Source organism: Bombyx mandarina, chromosome 04, assembly GCF_030267445.1.
Source record: "Bombyx mandarina strain Sakado chromosome 04, ASM3026744v2".
Taxonomy (NCBI): Eukaryota; Metazoa; Arthropoda; class Insecta; order Lepidoptera; family Bombycidae; genus Bombyx; species Bombyx mandarina.
The window spans coordinates 12,795,864-12,816,411 of record NC_143211.1 but is presented as its reverse complement, the minus strand read 5'-3'; the positions used below and the strand labels follow the sequence as shown (position 1 = coordinate 12,816,411).

General features: G+C 40.1%; 1 protein-coding gene across 1 annotated transcript; it reads right to left on the bottom strand.

The window, feature by feature from the left end:
- Nucleotides 1-576: 576 nt before the first annotated feature.
- On the bottom strand, nt 577-14,748 carry LOC149503156 (uncharacterized). Its single transcript, XM_089740415.1, is given in 5 exon segments — nt 577-2,463; nt 2,466-2,679; nt 2,681-2,724; nt 2,727-3,361; nt 14,645-14,748. Coding segments are annotated over 5 exon segments (2,877 nt in total). The 3' UTR covers nt 577-583.
- Nucleotides 14,749-20,548: the final 5,800 nt, after the last annotated feature.

The following is a 20,548-nucleotide window of genomic DNA, read 5'->3' as shown; positions in this document are numbered from 1 at the left end:
CAAATAGCGCGACTATTACAGATAGTCGTATTCACTCCCTCATATAAACATATCTCTAGTACTAGCTACGAATAAATAATTAGTCGTTTTGTGTAATATGAGTTCCATGTCGGGACAGTATTGTTATTACCACGACTGCAGCACATGGTTGCGGTTACGGCGATATTGTTCGGTATCGTAAGGGTTTCGATTAAGGTACAAACAGTGGCATTGACGTATACACGGTACAAAAATTATATTTCATAACATCAACCCGCTGAGTTTGTCGCCGGAACTTTACAGTGGGTCACGATTTCGATCCGGTGGTAGATGCAGCGAAATACTGGTCTTGCTGGGGCTAGTCTTAGCAAAATCTCTCACCGTAACTCCCTCAACTAGCCCTCGAGGCTGTTGGCAGTGACACAGGCCTAAGAAAATCAATAGTTTTGTATCATAGCCGTTATTTGTTGCTTTAATAATGAGCGACGAGAACTTCTAGTTTGGATTCGACTTCACATTGCCACTATTTTTTGTCCAGTTACAATATTTATCTCTTCAGATATTTTATGGTTATTCGTTTTCAATACATCTATCATCATCATCATCAGCCTGTATCTCTCCACTGCTGGATGTAGGTCTCTCCCATAGTCCGCCACAATGAACGATCCTCCGCCTTCCGCATCCAATCTCTCCCAGCATATCGCCGCAAGTCATCGGTCCAACGGGCAGGGGGACGCCCAACGCTGCGTTTACCGGTACGCGGTCTCCAGTCCAGAACACGTCTGCTCCATCGGCCATCGGTTCTGCGACACGTATGTCCGGCCCATTGCCACTTCAGCTTGTTAACCTTTGGGTCTATGTCGGTTACTTTGGTTCTTTGACGAATTTCATCATTTCTGACTCGATCCATCAAAGAAACTCCGAGCATACACCTTTCCATAGCACGCTGAGCGACTTTGAGCTTACGGACCAAACCTACGGTTAATGTCCACGTTTCAGCGCCATATGTCATGACCGGCAGCACACAAGCGTTGAAAACTTTTGTCTTTAAGCATTGCGGGATTGCTGAGTTCAAGATGTGACGGAGTTTTCCATACGCAGCCCAGCCCAACTGTATGCGCCTATCAGCTTCCTTCTCAAAGTTGGCCCTGCCCAGCTGAATAATTTGGCCTAGATAGGTGTATTCAGACACAACTTCGAGTACCGCAGATTCGACTATTACCGGTCCAGGAATGATATGGTCGTTGAACATGACCTTAGTTTTGTCCAGATTCATTCCCAGGCCAACACGTCGTGACGCGGCATTGAGCTCACCTAGCATACAGCTGAGATCCTCCAGCGACTCTGCCATTATAACGATATCGTCCGCAAATCGGAGGTGTGACAGATACTCGCCATTGACATTGATGCCCAGTTTACTCCAGTCCAGAGTCTTGAAGACATCCTCGAGAGCAGCAGTGAACAGCTTCGGCGATATAACGTCACCCTGTCGCACCCCTCTGTGAAGCTCAATCGGGTTTGTCTGCTGGTTTTGGATCTGGACTGTCATTTTGGCGGCTTTATATAAACTCTTCAACACCTCAACGTACCGATAATCGACTAGGCATCGCTGTAAGGATTCCAGAACAGCCCAAGTTTCGATGGAGTCGAAGGCTTTTTCGTAGTCCACAAACGCGAGACACAGAGGACGATTGTATTCTTCAGTCTTCTGAATAACCTGTCTCAGCGTGTGGATGTGGTCCACCGTACTGTAGCCTTTGCGAAACCCAGCCTGCTCCGGAGGTTGGAACTCGTCAAGTCTAGAGGCCAAGCGATTTGTAAGGACTCTCGAGAACAGCTTATAAATATGGCTAAGAAGTGAAATAGGCCTGTAGTTCTTGAGCAGAGCACGGTCTCCCTTCTTAAAGAAAAGAATAACAGTACCCTTGCTCCAGGCTTCCGGTGTAGTCGTTTTATGGATGACCGTGTTGAACGTTGTGCATAATTGGTTGAGAACTGGTGTACCACTTGCTTTCAACAATTCTGTACTGATTCCGTCATCCCCTGTAGCTCTGTTATTTCTAAGCTGTTCCAAAGCAGCCCTTATCTCCTCTATACTGACGTCGGGTATGTATTCCGTATAGTGGCGGACTAAAGGGGCTCGGTGATCATTCTCTGGGTGGGCAAAGGGTTTGGGAGCATGTGAGGCATAGAGACTACGGTAGTAGTTCTCCACTTCAGTGAGGACTTCTGATCTTGAGTTAACAATTCTTCCATCGGCAGTTTTGAGCTTCGTCAGATGGCTTCGGTCTAGTTGTTGCTGCCGTATAAACACTTTGGTGCCTTTGTTTTGTTCTATTGCCTCTTTAATCTTTGTTGTGTTGAATTGGCGAAGTTCACGCCTAATCAGCTTTTTGATTTTAGTGTTTATAGTTTTTCCATCTGACGGAGCAGCATCTGCAGTTTCCCTTCGCCGTTGCATCAATAGCAGGGTCTCGTTGGAGGGTTTGTGTCTTGGCCTTTTCTGCTATGCTGAAAGTATTTATTGCCCACTTCTCTTATAATTTTCACCATTTCGTTGGTACGCTTATCCACATCGCAGTCAGTTTCCAAAACGTCAAACCTGTTTTTGACTTCTAATTGGAAGTTTTCTGGGGGCTCCGAGATTTGTTGCCTAGTTGGTCGCAAGCCAGACTTTACCATACGCGATCTTTCCAGCTTAATGTCGATATTTAGGGTGCCGCGTACCAGCCGGTGATCGCTGCCAGTCTTAACCCTATTGATCACGGTGACATCCCTAAATATGTGCCGCTTATTAGCTAAAATGAAGTCTATTTCATTTCTAGTCTTCCCGTCTGGGCTTTGCCAGGTCCATTTTCTGTGGAGTCCTTTCTTGAAGAATGAATTCATCAAGAAAAGCCCCCGCATCTCAAGAAAATTTACCAGCATTTGCCCTCGGGAATTCCTAGAGCCAACACCGTGGGGTCCCAATACAGGCTCTCCACATTCTTGTATTTTTACTTTCGCGTTGAAATCCCCCGTCACTACGGTATAATGGGTCTTAGTGGTGCGTTCGATGGCTTTTACGATATCATCGTAAAAGACCGCGTAAACTTCGTCAGAGTATGTGGATGTGGGAGCGTATGCTTGCACAACTTTTAATGAGTATCTACTGTTTAGTTTTACTACAAGATACGCAACCCGCGCCGACACACCACTGACTTCCGTAATGTTGTTGACAAGGGATTTGTGGACAAGCAAACCAACGCCGCCCTGCGAGAGCTGTTCTCCTTCTCGATAGAAGAGCATATTCCCTGAAGCTAGGGGTTCGCAACTCTCTCCCTCTCTTCGGGTTTCCGATAGGCCAATAATATGCCAATTTATTGCGCTCAATACATCTATACTAATATTATAAAGAAGAAAGATTTGTTTGTTTGTATTGAATAGGCTCCGAAACTACTGAGCCGATTTGAAAAATTCTTTCACTGTTTGGAAGCTACACTATTCCTGAGCGACATAGGCCATAATCTTTTTTGAAAAAAAATAGGGATCCTTACTAAGACTAATAATGTAACTCAAGCAGTAAAAAAAATACCTAAAATACTCTTTACATTGCGCACCCTGCGAAAACTATTGATGATAGAATAAAATAATGTACTACGACTTTGTAGAACACATTATTATTTACAAAAAGTGTCGCAAGAGCATATATCTAACCATTATAGTTATGTCACAATAAGTGTTCTTTTATTTAAAAAAATAAAACAATGTCAGATATCGTTGAAATTTTTGTTAAAGACCCAAGAGGAGCCGGAGCGGACCGCTAGTCCTTTATAATTCTTTAAATGAACCCAAGTTTGTAAATGTCGTGTTTTATTAACAGGTAAAGCTATGCTGGCTTTTTTTTAGCGGTAGTATTTGGAGCTCCCAAAATCTTTTCAATTTTTAATCTCCACATGAAATGAAAATCAATGTTTAGTCAAGTGAGTTATTTAAACTCGATAAAATCTTCATTAAATTCACAATGCAGTAACCACATGTTAATTAATTCATTAATTAAACTTACTAATTTCGTCACACCGTTCAATATTTATATATTTTTGCATGTTTTATCTAATTAGTATTATCATTTAAATAGATTGAAATATGTATATAAAAGATAATAAACCGACACCATCGTAAGTATTCAAAGATATTTATACAGACCAGAAGTCTATGTGAAAAATATCATCGTACCAGAGGTTGGGTAGTATCATAAAAATGACATATAATGCAGACTCCAGTCCACACTTGATAGAATAGGCAATGGAGAGAGGATTTTTGTTTAATTGTGTTTTAAATCATAAATACTGTATAAGGTCTGTCGAAGACATTTTTCAACTTTGATGTTATTTATGTTTTCACCTTTTTTAATCACAGAAAGATAGTAGTTTCATAGTAATTATAGAGCTATTCAATCAATGAATTCGATTGCTCGTGGCCTATTTATGATCAATGATCTTGATAATTCGATTCGAAACTTGATTATTACTCCAGACTTGCGTAAAATAGTCTGGCCACAAATACTGTTACAATTAAAAATAAACAAAATATTAAATTTGAATTTGGAATCTGTCATTTTTATATGATTGCTCTTTGAGTTTTCTCATTTTGGCGCTAATACATTGGACAATATTTTGCGATATTAAGATGGATGGGAATGGGGTGATAAAGAGAACCGAATCGCTGTGATTGCATTACACAAAGTAGGTATGGAGCCAAATGCAATTTTTAAAACTCTCCATACGCTTGGTATTAGTAAAATATTTGTGTACCGGGCTATTAGTAGGTGCAATGAGACCTCCTCTATTAGTGACAGAAAAAGATCTGGCCGTCCACGTAGTGTTCGTACGAAAAAGGTGGTCAAAGCAGTAAGGGAAAGAATTCGAAGAAATCCTGTCCGAAAGCAAAAGATTTTATCTCGGGATAAGAAGCACCTAGAGCCATGTCGTGTATTTTAAAAGATGACTTAGGACTTGCAGCCTATAAGAGACGTACTGGTCATTTCTTAACTGATAATTTAAAAGAGAATAGGGTGGTAAAATCGAAACAACTACTGAAGCGGTACGCAAAGGGAGTTCGTAGAAAAATTTTGTTTACGGATGAGAATTTTTTTACAATTGAGCAACATTTTAACAAACAAAATGACCGTATTTATGCTCAAAGCTCTAAGGAAGCTTCTCAATTACTCGACAGAGTGCAACGTGGGCACTATCCGACTCCAGTGATAGTTTGGTGGGGTGTTAGTTTCGAAGGAGTGACCAGGCCATACTTTTGTGAAAAAGGTATCAAAACATCGGCACAAGTGTATCAAGATACCATTCTTGAGAAGGTAGTGAAGCCCCTTAACAACACCATGTTCAATAATGGTCCTTCCAGCAAGACTCTGCGCCAGGTCATAAAGCTCGGTCTACGCAGTCTTGGTTGGAAACGAACGTTTCGAACTTCATCAGAGCTGAAGACTGGCCGTCCTCTAGTACTGATCTTAATCCGCTGGATTATGATTTATGGTCAGTTTTAGAGAGTACGGCTTGCTCTAAACGCCATGATAATTTGGAGTCCCTAAAACAATCCGAACGATTGGCAGTGAACATTTTTCCCATGGAAAGAGTACGTGCTTCTATTGATAACTGACCTCAACGTTTAAAAGACTGTATTGCAGCCAATGGAGACCACTTCGAATAAGCTTTTTATACTTTAAATTGTTTTATATTTATGTATTAATAAATGTTATTTGCAATAGATTTTTTTTTATTTTTTATTATAACAGTATTTATGGCCAGACTAAGTAGTTTTAGTGTACTACTCGTATAATTATATCAGGAGTCCTTGTTTCACTGTAATGCTTAGAAACCTCATCGAAGTCATCGTACCTAAATGATACGAGGAAGAAACATTATCGAGTAGGCACCTAATCAAAATCTAACCCGCAATAAATTAAATTTGAGTATATAATGTACATTTGAGACACATACCACAAGTCTCAAGGTTGACGCATCATCAGGTCAAGCATTCATGTTCTGATATTTATGGGCTCCGATAACTACTTAATCAACCCGTGAACCCGTTTACCAGTCTATGTAGTTTAAAAAGTAAACACACTTTTCCTTACTTAAGATTTATTCTATCAAATAAAGTGTATGGCTAGTAACACTTTGAATTCTAAACTATATCAAGATATTTATTTACCTTTCATTTTGTAGGCTAGTTCTTATTGAATTTTTTTTTTTGTAATCTTAGATTTGATGTCTTTATTGATTTGCTTAAAGCTCCCCATCGTCCCCTCGGTTAGCATCCATCGAAATGACGGAGGGCTTAAATAGATTATATGAGGGAAAATACTTTTATTTAACAAAAGAGGTATCCTTAATTTTGTAGTTTTGAATGTTGCGTAATAAACTATACCCATTCGTCCGGCCTCAGCAGGGTTTGAAGACCCAACGCTCCAATTATCTCATCAGACGTTTCCTCCACCGAAGTGAAGGAGGACACTAGGAGCCTTGGAAGCGATTATCTTTATTTTCCTAGGATTACTAGGAGACCCTTCATCACGTAAAGAAGAAGCAAAATGTCTAATTTTGTCTCATAAATAAAACATTAGACGTATGATTGAAAACGTTCAGTTGAATTTTTTAGTTCATAAATACTAGTAAACTTAGTTTTGTATAGTTGTATTTATCATTTATTTCAGGCATTCACTAAATAATACAAGTAGCCATTAGTAATTATCGCTGGTTCGTAAATATAAAAAAAACTAGATAATTGATTATTGATCCTGTAGACATTGATAATATCTACATATGTTTTGAGTCAAAGTTGAGTGTGGAACGATTATTAATTAGCTTGTGTGTTAATTACAGATATATGGTTAATGCATTAAAACTACATCCGTAATGTAAATAAAGTCTTCCAAAGCTAAATCCGGTTGGAAAAATCAATAACGAATCTTTCGAGATTGTGAAATTATTATTTGACTTTAAACGGATTAAGCTCGATGAATGTTAAGCCGGTTTTTCTAGTTTCGTATTACTGACTAATTAATTTACATTTTTTTAATGCAACAAAAAAGCTTATGTTACTTTCTTTTGAAAAGACTGTCAATCAGACGGTCAATTTGCTTGGATTATTCGGCGTAGGCCAAGAGAGTTGAATTCGGCTTTTAAAAGTTGTTGATTTTATTTACATATAATTTGGTTATTAGTTGTGGCTGCATTCCTTCCCACGGCTGAAGGGTTCACGCTAAATTTTTTACCTTTTTACAGTTACATTTCCACATTTCGTCTTCTCGCATTAAAATTGTAGAATCTCAAAACATACTAATTTTATTGTAAAGTGTTTGAAAGGTTTAACATGTGATATTTTTAATATTATTCATCTTTGCACTATTTATTTTTTATTTTTTACCAGTAACATTATCTATCTTTTAAAGTAAGATAAAATTATGTATTAATTTTGTTAATGGTATTCTAAATATAGGTATATAAATACTACTATATACTTACTACTAAATACTACTATAAACTACGTTCTTGTGACAGTATTTATGAGAAAAATACTGGTGATACCAAATGATTTTAACTCAATTTCGAATATTTTTTAAATTTGTACACTTTTAATGCGAAAAGACGATTTGGGCCCTAAATATTTTTGAATAACATTAGCGTTTATTGTTTTATAGAAAAATTATGTACCTGTCGATTAAACTGCTTTGGTGATTTGTTTCATCTACCTATTCGCTGGTAGCCTAAGGGGCTATTCCAGAGTCATGCGGACGGGCAGGTGAGAATATGAGATAATTGGCCAACACCAGCCCTAGTAACACCAGAAATCTACCACCGGGTTGGAATCGCGACCCCTTGAGAAACTCAGTGGGCTGTGTCTATGGTTTATGGTTTTGAAGTCGTCGTGGCCTAAAGGATAAGACGTCCGGTGCATTCGTGTTGAAGCGATGCACCGGTGTTCGAATCCCGCAGGCGGGTACCAATTTTTCTAATGAAATACGTACTCAACAAATGTTCACGATTGACTTCCACGGTGAAGGAATAACATCGTGTAATAAAAACCAAACCCGCAAAATTATAATTTGCGTAATCACTGGTGGTAGGACCTCTTGTGAGTCCGCACGGGTAGGTACCACCACCCCGCCTATTTCCGCCGCGAAGCAGTAATGCGTTTCGGTTCGAAGGGTGGGGTAGCCGTTGTAACTATACTGATACCTTAGAACTTATATCTCGAGGTGGGTGGCGCATTTACGTTGTAGATGTCTATGGGCTCCAGTAACCACTTAACACCAGGTGGGCTGTGAGCTCGTCCATCCATCTAAGCAATAAAAAAAAAAAAAAAAAACTTGGCTCTTCGTCGTAATCGACTAGTTCGACGAGGATGGTGATCGGTGCTTGAAGAACCCAAATGGATCGAAAGTGGATCCGGGGTATCCGACAAGACAGAGGACCGTGATACGGCTGCTTTGCGTTACCCTGTCGTATGGGTCGGATATAACAAAAAAATGTAAAATGTGAGTTTTGGATTTTTTTAAGGGCCCCAAATTTAATTCGATGACACAATCAGACACCTTCATTAATTTTTAACGATATACGTATGTTGAAGTCAGCACGTAAACTTACATTCGATGAACTCAATAGTGGATTAATTAATTAAAATAATAAAAAGTAGAACAAAAAATAACAAGCTAAGATGGCATACAAGAAATACGTGCCTACATTTTAATGACGATGTTTTAACGGACATAATATTATGTACTTGCTATTGCTATTGACGTCAATTTGGAATGTTTATTACACAGGTGTACATTAATTTCACATTTCTTCCGTATTGTTTATCCGTATCTTTCTATTCTAAATATAGATTAGAACGTAGTAAGGTAAATAGATTTTTCATAATTAGTGATCTGTCTACACTAATTTTTACTTTAATTTAGCAAATAATTGTTTTCTTCACTGTGTTGTTCCACATCTGGGAAAACAGATATGAAGGAACATTAGTAGTATGCAATCGTGTGCATTCCATTGTTGATTTCATTTAATGATTAAAGAACATATCTCTAATAGACAAGTAAAATATTAATATTGTGTTCTTTTTATTATAATAAATAAATTGATTATATACTATAGTAAAATATTTCTGAGTAACTTTGGACGTCTACTTATTGAATATTGAGATTTCGGCGGCTTACTGTAGAACTTCAATTTGTGAGATAAATGAGTTCATACAGTCTGATAAGGATTTGTAATAAGCAGTGGCTTGTCTGTTTCCTGTTGTCGAAGGTTATTATTATTGTTTTTTTATGAGATTTACGAGCAATAAAAAGATAGCAGCTATTCATCCGCTGCTTTCTTTCCAATTTCCAACAGTTTTTACAAAAGTTATTACCAAAATGCCCTTTGGCACACTCCCGTAACTTACGACCTTATGGATTGTTATGAATGTAAAATATACCTTGGATTGATATTCTATGTCTGTATATCTGCGTTAACTTAGGATTAGTACATTAGGATCTACTAGACGGGTGGATACCGCCATGTACTTCTGCAGTGAATTAATGATGAGTTCCGGTCTGTAGAGTGAGATAACGTTTAAATATAAGTAAGGCTTCAGTCATATGTCTCAAGGTGTCCGGCAGCATTACCTCTATGATGTATATGGTCTGTAGTAACTAATTAATATCAAATGGGTCCTGAGCTGAAGTCATCCAAAGCAAATAACGTTAAACTATTAGTTACGTGAATATTTCAAATGGGACTCTCACCGATGTCAGGGCGTATTATGAGCCCGTTTTTAACATTAATTACGCATAGAGATTTGGATTATAGATTCAATTCAATTACTGCATGCTACCTTAAATTATGCAGCAAAATTAATGTCATCCTATCTATGGCCGATTGATGCAAACGGTTGATGCAAGCTCTAACGTAGTAAAGTCATGCGTTAAGTTATCCCTGCCGTACGAATACGACTATAATACGGTTCTTGAAATACCTGCAGCGTATTTACGATGTTACCAAACAGGTGACGTTGAAAATGATTTGAAATAAATACGTTGTTGCATCAGGCAGAATTTATAAAGGTTAAATTAAAATGGCGTGATCAAAATGTTTTTTAAAAATTTGTTCATTTAAGGAAATAATTGCTTTTTTCTTTTCTTATTTCCTACCTACCCGTTCTTGAGAGACAATTTCAGCGTAGCCCTAACAATTAGGTGAGCTCACGGGGCTCAAACCTGACGTACTTGCTAACACTAACCCTAGTAAGAGCAGTGCTTCGCAGAATCTACCACCAGATCGGAAATGCGACCTCCCCGAGAAGATCCGGAGAGAAACTCAGTGGGCTGTGTCTGTGGGTTAATTTACTCGCCGAGCCCTTCGGCGCAAGCGATGGGTTCGACGAGAACGATGACCGGTATAATTGCTGTTACATCATCTATGTCAGGAGCACAGTTGAACCGCTACCTCCCGTTTAGGAATATTTTCAAGTCATATTTAAAGTCGTATCGATCACGTATAATTGTGGAGAGGTGCTCCTTCCAAAGCCGAACGTGAAAGAACTCTGGAGAAATTATGGAAAGATCTCTGGATGAGCGCAATGCTACGACATGATATGCATAAACTCGGCCCCAGTGGCGATTGATACAATGATAAAATGAAGATGAGATCATTTCAAAGTTCCTCAAAGCTCTCTCCATGGAACACATACTACAAAAACTCTAGCGCTTTACAAAGCGCAGGTCCGGCCTCACATGGAGTGCTGCTTCGACCTGAGGGACTTCGGGACTTCGGGACTTCGGGACTTCGGTTCTTCCCTTGTTTCGTACCGTATGTTCTATGGGGAGTGCTCTGAGGAAATTTTCGAGATGATCCATCCATCTCCTTTTACCATCACACCTCCAGCTACCGGAGCAAAGCTCATCCATCCATACTACCTAGAACCGCTGCGTTCATCGGCAGTACGTTCCCAGAGATCTTTACTGCCACGTATCATCCGGCTTTGGAATGAAGTCTCCTCCACGGTGTTTTCCGCGTGCTATGACATATCTTTCTTCAAACGAAGCCTGTGGAGAGTACTGAACAGTAGGCAGCGACTTGGTTGTGCCCCTAACATTGCTGACGTCCACGAGCGACGGTAACCACTTACCATCAGGTGAGCCGCCTGCTCGTCTGCCTACAAAGGCAATAAAAAAAACCTAGGAAGAACCGAAGTACCTGCATAGATGTTGAGGTTAAAACGATCTGTGATAACCGAATTATCAACTGTCGGAACAGTCTACTTCGGTATGGAATCAAATAGACGTAGCTAGTATTTGACAACTCCGCCATAAATGAGAGCAATCTCTGCGAGCTAGTAGCTGTACTTATAAAAGCATAAGTCTTTTTGCAGGCCAAACTTTATATCGCATTGCTCTCTTGAGTCAATATTGGGAATCAAACTTGTTTTTTAAATATTTAATTATAATTTAGGCAGACTTTAATTTAAATACCAACGGACAAATCTGCTTGTGACATTTAAGACGTCAAGAAAAAAAAAGCGTATTAAAAAGGCTCCATGTAATGGTGTCAATCACTTTATAAGATTCGATAAAATCTTGTTATAAGAGAACTAGGTTTTGCGCACGACTTTGTCTGCGTGGAATAGTTATTTTGGGATAAGGCTAAATTTTACCCGCTACTTCATTTACGTAGAAGGTGAAAATATTTTTGATTAATAGAATGTTAAGAAGCTATTTAAGGCAACAAAATCACGCTTTTTAACCCACTTCAAAAGAGGAGGTTATCAATTCGACGACCATTTTTTTATCTATGTATGTTCACCGATTTTTCGAGAATGCTTGAACAGATTCTGATACTACTATTTTTTTTTTGTTCGAAAAGGTAGGTTTCGCAAATGGTCCTGTAATCATCAGGATCAGGATCAGATGATGAGATCCTGGAGAAATCGAGAAAAAACTACAATTTTCAAACCCTATCTTGAAGTTTATTTATTTATTTTTTATTGTTTAGATGTGTGGACGAGCTCACAGCCCACCTGGTGTTAAGTGGTTACTGGAACTCATAGACATCTGCAACGTAAATGCGCCACACACCTTGAGATGTAGTTTTAAAGTCTCAGTATAGTCACAACGGCTGCCCCATCCTTCAAACCGAAACGCATTACTGCTCCACGACAGAAATAAGCGGGGCGGTGGTACCTACCCTTGCGGACTCACAAGAGGTCCTAGCACCAGTAATTACGCAAATTATAATTTTGCGGGTTTGATTTTTATTACACGGTATTATTCCTTCACCATGGAAGTCAATCGTGAACATTTCTTAAGTAAGTATTTCATTAGAAAAATTGGTACCCGCCTGCGGGATTCGAACACCGGTGCATCACTCGATACGAATGCACCGGACGTCTTATCCTTTAGGCCACGACGACTTCAAAAGTGATTTGGGTGTTTCTTATTATTGTTCTTATTCTGTGCCGCCGCCCATCTGTAGGCCGGCGCCTTGTACGAGATCGTTATACGCGCTTGATCATTATTTTGCTGCAATGTTATTTTAATACTCATGGAAATCGAATGATTTAACCCGCAAAATTATAATTTGCGTAATTACTAGGACCTCCTGTGAGTCCGCGCGGGTAGGTACCACCACCCTGCCTATTTCGGCCGTGAAGCAGTAATGCGTTTCGGTTTGAAGGGTGGGGCAGCCGTTGTAACTATACTGAGATTTTAAAACTTATATCTCAAGGTGGGTGGCGGATTTACGTTGTAGATGTCTATGGGCTCCAGTAACCACTTAACACCAGGTGGGCTGTGAGCTCGTACACCCATCTAACACTGAAATAATTTTTCAAATCGAACCAATAGTTTATAAGTGCTCCGCTTGTATTGGCGTGATGTAATATAGCCTATCGCCTTCCTCAACATATGGGTTATCTAGCACTGAAATAATTTTTCAAATCGAACCAATAGTTTGTAAGTGCTCCGCTTGTATTGGCGTGATGTAATATAGCCTATAGGCTTCCTCAACATATGGGTTATCTAACACTGAAATAATTTTTCAAATCGAACCAATAGTTTATAAGTGCTCCGCTTGTATTGGCGTGATGTAATATAGCCTATAGCCTTCCTCAACATATGGGTTATCTAACACTGAAATAATTTTTCAAATCGAACCAATACTTTATAAGTGCTCCGCTTGTATTGGTGTGATGTAATATAGCCTATAGCCTTCCTCAACATATGGGTTATCTAACACTGAAATAATTTTTCAAATCGAACCAATAGTTTATAAGTGCTCCGCTTGTATTGGCGTGATGTAATATAGCCTATAGCCTTCCTCAACATATGGGTTATCTAACACTGAAATAATTTTTCAAATCGAACCAATAGTTTATAAGTGCTCCGCTTGTATTGGCGTGATGTAATATAGCCTATAGCCTTCCTCAACATATGGGTTATCTAACACTGAAATAATTTTTCAAATCGAACCAATACTTTATAAGTGCTCCGCTTATATTGGCGTGATGTAATATAGCCTATAGCCTTCCTCAAAACATGGGTTATCTAACACTGAAATAATTTTTCAAATCGAACCAATAGGTTCTAAGATTATCTCGCTCAACTAAACAAACAAACTCTTCAGCTTTATAATAATAGTATAGATATTAATAATTCCACTGGAGCAGGTTAGGCTGTTTAGACTCGTAGTCCTGGTACAAGTTTGAACAATCTTTAATAATTATGTTCTAAAAATAAAAACGGATGAAAGAAAAAAGTCGTTTTATCTTACAACGTAATATTGAATTTGATGTTCATCATTGGCACCACACGCCGATTCAGGTTATTTGGAATGTTATGCAACATCTCTTAAGTGTGTGACGATTGTACGCCGACCTCAAATGAAATAAGAAATATAACTTATCTTTCAGCATAATTCTCGGAATATTTGTGAATAATAAAACGATAGCTTATTTTTTTTAAAATACAGTCCGGGTTACTTATGACGTTCGTTGGTTTAACGACTTAACAACAAACAGCGAATTAAATTAAACAATTATAACGATAACGAATTAACAAGCGTTGAAGATTCTGGAAAACTGTTTTCGTACGTGTTTGTGACCGTGTTTGGTTGCTACACAATTAAAACTGATACACTACAGCATCATAGAGACGTATGTAACATGTATATTTTATGCATATTTTATGTATATTTAAATGGTATATATTTGATGTAGGTTTAGATGCTTTTCAACGCATAAACCACTGTTATGACAATTATGGAATATCCAACAAAAATATTTATTATTAATATTGAGTTTTGATTTGATATGAACCTTATGTTTATTTAATTTATGGTCGTTAATGTATTTTTTTGGATTAAACTCTCTTCTACCCCTACCAATGGTTCTATTACCGTTTAGCTCGGACTCTAAAATCGAATACGGTAGTAACTATGCTCTTCCTCGTAGGCCCCTCAGGCTGACTCGCGGCGTACGATGACTACCAAAAAGCAGAGCTGCAGGTCGATACATTGCGATCCCAGTGCACTCCCAGCAATCAATCCGCGGATCCCGTACATATAGAATTAGTGAATAAGGAGGCCGAGTGCAGAGCCTCCTTGCCCCCCTTGGACGCATTACCACCGGTCACCATGATGGAGTTAAAGAACTGATCAAAGACCTATGTCCTCGCAAGGCTCCTAGTTCCGACGGTATATCTAACCGCGTTATCAAACTTCTACCAGCCCAACTCATTGTGATGTTGGCATCTATTTTCAATGCCGCTATGAATTGTATCTTTCCCGCGGTGTAAAAAGAAGCGGACATTATCGGCATACATAAACCCCGTAAACCAAAAAATCATCCGACGAGTTATTGCCTGATTGACCTTTTCATGTCTCTAGCCAAATTTTACGAGCATCTGCTCTTCAAACGCCCCAGAGACTTAAGAGTCATATCCAAGGGCATTCTTATCGACAAACAATTCGGATTCCGTGCATATCACTCATGCGTACAACAGGTTTTTTTTTTTATGTTTTAAGTATTACTGGTAGCCCGGAGGCCTTTCCAGTTTCACCAGGACAGGTGGGCGAGCAAAGGCTCAGCCAGGAGGGGTGAGATTTGCTAACAGCTACCCGAGCGCCTCCGAAGGAGACCTAACAGCTCAAGAGTAGCTGCTTCGCGAATGAATCTACTAGCGGATCGGAATCACGACCCGCTGAGAAGATCCGGCGAGAAACTCAGCGAGCTGATTCATGGGTTAGGTTGCACGGCGAACTCTTTGTCGAGTTCGACGAGTACGGTTACCGAGGTCCCTAAGCCTGCTCCTAGTGTTAGAGCTGAAGGCGTCTAATGCAAAGGTTATTGGATCTGATGGATCCGTAAGGACGTGTCTAGGGCGTCGACGGTGACTGGCTCCTGCGTGATCAGGATTCGGGGAGTAGTCAGCGGCGGCAACGATAAGGCGATTATCATGACGCATAGCCTTATCGAAGTACCGTTCCGATGCTGACTTCATGTATTTCTGGATAGATTCGAGGCCCGGGTCGTTGTGTAGGTCAACGTTCCTCACGAACAACGGAGCTCCGACGGTAACCTGCAAAAGCGGGATTGTAGAGATTGGAGGGTGTCTATGTGTGTGCGGGCCGCGTGAGCGAACACCACACTCGCGTAAGTCATGACGGGCCTTATGCAAGTATTGTAAAGTATCACCTTGTTCCGAAGGGACATTTTACTCCGCTTACAGATCATGGGGTAGAGTCTACCGAGAATAAACGCGGCACGGTCACGGACTGATTTTATATGCGGGCGGAATGTCATCGATGCATCCAGGGTAACGCCCAGGTACTTGACCTTCCTGGCCCAGGGTATAGGTTGTCTAAAGAGAGTAATCGGGGGTGTGAGATTCCTCCTCCTAATCCGGGAGGAAATCCGTGTGGAGCTTCCCCTCTGAAATAGCACCGCAGTACTTTTCGCTGGGTTGATGTCTATGCGCCATTTTCGGAACCACTGTCCTAGGGCTAGGGCTGCGCTCTGAAGCTTCTTCGCGATTAGGGACTTGTTTCTACTGGAATAGTAAACAGTCGTGTCGTCGGCGAATAAAGCTAAATGCGTCGATGGCGACCGGGGAATATCGTTAACGAATAAGCTAAATAGGAGGGGTGAGAGGACAGAGCCTTGCGGGACTCCAGCTGTGAGAGGTCGTGGGGAGGAGCGGGTTCCCTCGACTCGATATCGAAAAGAGCGGTTCGACAAGAAGTCCCGTATGACGAGCACGAGACTATCCGGCACGCCCATGTTGAATAGTTTGAAAATCAAACCGTTGTGCCAGACTTTGTCGAACGCTTTTGCGACGTCGAAGAAGAGAGCTCCCGTGTATAACGGTTTTGGTCGATTAAGCCCCACAAGAATGTGCTCCGTGAGGCGGTGCACCTGTTGAACGCATGAGTGAATTGTACGGAATCCGAATTGTTCATCGATGAGAATGCCCTTGGATGAGACGAAGTCTCTGAGGCGCTTGTAGAGCAGACGCTCATACAGTTTGCCTAGAGACATGAGGAGGCTAATCGGGCGGTAGCTCGTCGGATGATTTTTTGGTTTACCGGGTTTATGTATGCCGATAACGTCCGCTTCTTTCCACACCGCGGGAAAGATACAGTTCGCCATAGCGGCATTGAAAATAGATGCCAACATCACGATGAGTTGGACGGGTAGAAGTTTAATAACGCGGTTGGATATACCGTCGGAACCGAGAGCCTTGCGAGGACGTAGGTCTTTGATCAAGTCTTTAACTTCCATCGGGGTGACGGGTGGTAACGCATCCGAGGGTGGCAAGGAGACTCTGCGTTCTACCTCACCGTACAACAGGTGCATCGCCTCACGGAGCACGTTCTCGTAGGGCTTAACCGACCAAAACCATTCTACACGGGAGCCCTTTTCTTCGACGGGGCAAATCCGTCCAACGTCTAATCACGTTTTTACAGGCTAGCCACGGAGCATCGTGTTTCGTGAAAAACGTTAACCTACACGACGATCTAGGCCTCAAACCGATCTGGAAATACATGAAGTCGTATTTGACTGACTACTCCCTGAATCCTGATCACGCAGGAACCAGTAATCGTCGGAGCTTTAGACACGTCATTACGGATCCATCACATCAAATAGCTCTTGCATTAAATCCCTTCAACTCTAGCACTAACAGCAGGTTTAGGAACCCCGGTAGCCGTACTGGTCGAACTCGGCAAAGACTTCGACGTGCAACCTAACCTAAACATCAGCCCGCTGAGTTTGTGAGCGAATCGCGATTCTGATCTGGTAGTAGATGCATTCACAAAGCAGCTACCCTTGAGTTTTTAGGTCTCCTTCGGAGGCGCTCAGGCGGCTGTTAGCAAATCCCAACTCTTGGCTGAGCATTTACTCGCCCACGTGTCCTAGTGAAACTGGAAAGGCCTTGGGGCGACCAGTAATCCTTCCTTCCTAAAAAAACTCTCTTCTACACCATGACCAATGCAACGTGTAGCTCGCTTTTTTTAGCATGGGAGGAATTTCTGTTTGCTTCTGCTTACAGCTTCATCAGGATAGATAGGCAAGCTCGAGGATTCAGCCAGGCACTTAAGGTGATTTGATCTGATTTTTAAACACAAAAACAAATTGATCAGAAAATCAACCTCCCGCCAAAAAAAATCATAAAACACCACGTAGTCCGCCATTTATCCTTGATGTCCATTGACGGGGTCGAACTATAGGTGCATAGTAAATAAAATTAACTTCGTTTCTTTCAATAATTATAAAAAATTTAAACTAAAATATTTCTTCCATTCAGGCGTATTTATTAATTACATTGAAGAAATATTGCTAATCAATCATTTAAGGCGATTTTCTGCCTTTCCTCTTTCGTGTACTTCGCTTAAATATATATACCTAGTCAGGTCATAAGTATTGTCACACAGTAAAAACCTTTCTTTTAGAATGCTGGCCACAAAAAAGTTTATTGAATTCGAATTTCGAATAGTTCATGAAAATAAAAATAGTATACATTTAGAATTTTACTCATTTTTAAATATGGAGTGGACGCTTAAAGAAGACCGTGTTGCAGTTATTGCGTTGCATCGTTGCGGTTACGCGCCAATTCAAATTTTTAACATACTGAAAAATTTGAATATAACCAAAAGATTCGTTTATCGTACCATCAAACGATAGAATGAAGACTCTAGTGTAGATGACAGGTCAAGAAGTGGTCGCCCTCGGTCGGTTAGGACTCCAGCAGTGATAAAAGCTGTGAAGGCGCGAATTCAAAGAAATCCCAAACGTAAGCAGAAACTCTTGGCCCTTCAGATGGGGTTAAGCAGAACCACGGTGAAAAGGGTGTTAAATGAAGACTTAGGGCTTCGGGCATATCGAAGAAAAACAGGACATCGTTTGAATGCTCGTCTAATGGACCTGAGACTGAAGAGATGCCGCGCTTTGTTGAAGCGGTACGCGGGAACAAAATATCGGGAAAATATTTTTTCGGATGAAAAAATTTTTACCGTAGAAGAGAGCTACAACAAACAAAATGATAAGGTGTACGCACACAGTAGTGAAGAAGCGAGCAACCGTATTCCGCGTGTCCAACGAGGTCATTTTCCATCCTCGCTCATGGTATGGTTGGGAGTTTCTTATTGGGGCTAAACAGAGGTACATTTTTGTGAGAAAGGTGTAAAAACGAATGCAGTTGTGTATCAAAATACAATCCTGATGAACCTTGTGGTACCTGTTTCTCATACCATGTTCAATAACAGGCACTGGGTATTCCAACAAGATTCGGCGCCAGCTCATAGAGCAAAGAGCACACAAGACTGGCTGGCGGCGCGTGAAATCGACTTCATCCGGCACGAAGACTGGCCCTCCTCCAGTCCAGATTTGAATCCGTTAGATTACAAGATATGGCAACACTTGGAGGAAAAGGCGTGCTCAAAGCCTCATCCCAATTTGGAGTCACTCAAGACATCCTTGATTAAGGCAGCCGCCGATATTGACATGGACCTCGTTCGTGCTGCGATAGACGACTGGCCGCGCAGATTGAAGGCCTGTATTCAAAATCACGGAGGTCATTTTGAATAAACTTTAGTGTCATAAGAATTTATGTTTTGTTAAGTTCATTTTGGTATATGAATGGTTACATAATGAATAAACTTGTTTCAATTATTTTACATTAAACATGTGACAGAACTTATGACCTGACTATGTATATATAAATGAATTGCTGTTCGTTAGTCTCGCTAAAACTCGAGAACGGCTGGACCGATTTGGCTAATTTTGGTCATGAATTATTTGTGGAAGTCCAGAGAAGGTTTAAAAGGTAGATAAATATGAAAATGCTCGGAACTAAATAAAAATAACAATTTTGTTTTTCCTTTGATGTGTCCCCCGTCGGACGGACTCCTTTTGTTTGTTTTAAGTTTATTTTATACAAAAGTTTAGGTTTTTTATTTATCAATTGGCACTACGAAGTCTGCCGGGTCAGCTAGTTATATATAAATTTAATATACGGATTTCATAAGTGGTAAGAAAATTGTTATGGTTTTTAATGAAATGGAAACAAATAGTTAACAGTTTGCGTTTAATGTTACTAAAGAGCTTAATGTTACCTATTAAAATATTTTCGATTATATAAATTTTTAGTTAGGATGAAAAAAAACAAAGTGATTTTAAAATTTTAAAATAAGGTTATTGTTTTTTTAAGGTTTTAAGGTTATCGTTTTGGTTTTATCTAAATGATGTAGGAAATAGCAAAATAAAATTTTAATCTAGTGACAGTGCGTATTGCAAGCCCGCTCGAATAGGTACCACCATCTCACCTATTTCGGTCGCGAAGCAGTTAGGCGTTCCGGTTTCAAGGATAAGACTAAACAAGGGTATATTAATTGAAGATTCGAACTCATATCTCGAATCTCGTGGCGTCATTCACATTAGAATATATAGGTATAGGTACCAGTCGTTACTTTTTAATTTACACTACGCCGTAAGCTCGTTCGACTCGTTCGACTCGTGCAATGAGACCTCCTCTGTTTGTGACAGAAAAAAATCTGGCCGTCCACGTAATGTTCGTACGAAAAAGGTGGTCAAAGCAGTAAGGGAAAGAATTCGAAGAAATCCGGTTCGGAAGCAAAAGATTTTATCTCGGGAGATGAAGATATCACCTAGAACCATGTCGCGTATTTTAAAAGATGACTTAGGACTTGAAGCCTATAAGAGACGTACTGGTCATTTCTTAACTGATAATTTAAAAGAGAATAGGGTGGTAAAATCGAAACAACTACTGAAGCGGCACGCAAAGGGAGGTCATAGAAAAAATTTGTTTACGTATGAGAAAATTTTTACAATTGAGCAACATTTAAACAAACAAAGTTACCGTATTTATGCTCAAAGCTCTAAGGAAGCTTCCCAATTAGTCGACAGAGTGCAACGTGGGCACTATCCGACTTCAGTGATGGTTTGGTGGGGTATTAGCTATAAAGGAGTGACTGGGCCATACTTTTGTGAAAAAGGTATCAAACATCGGCACAAGTGTATC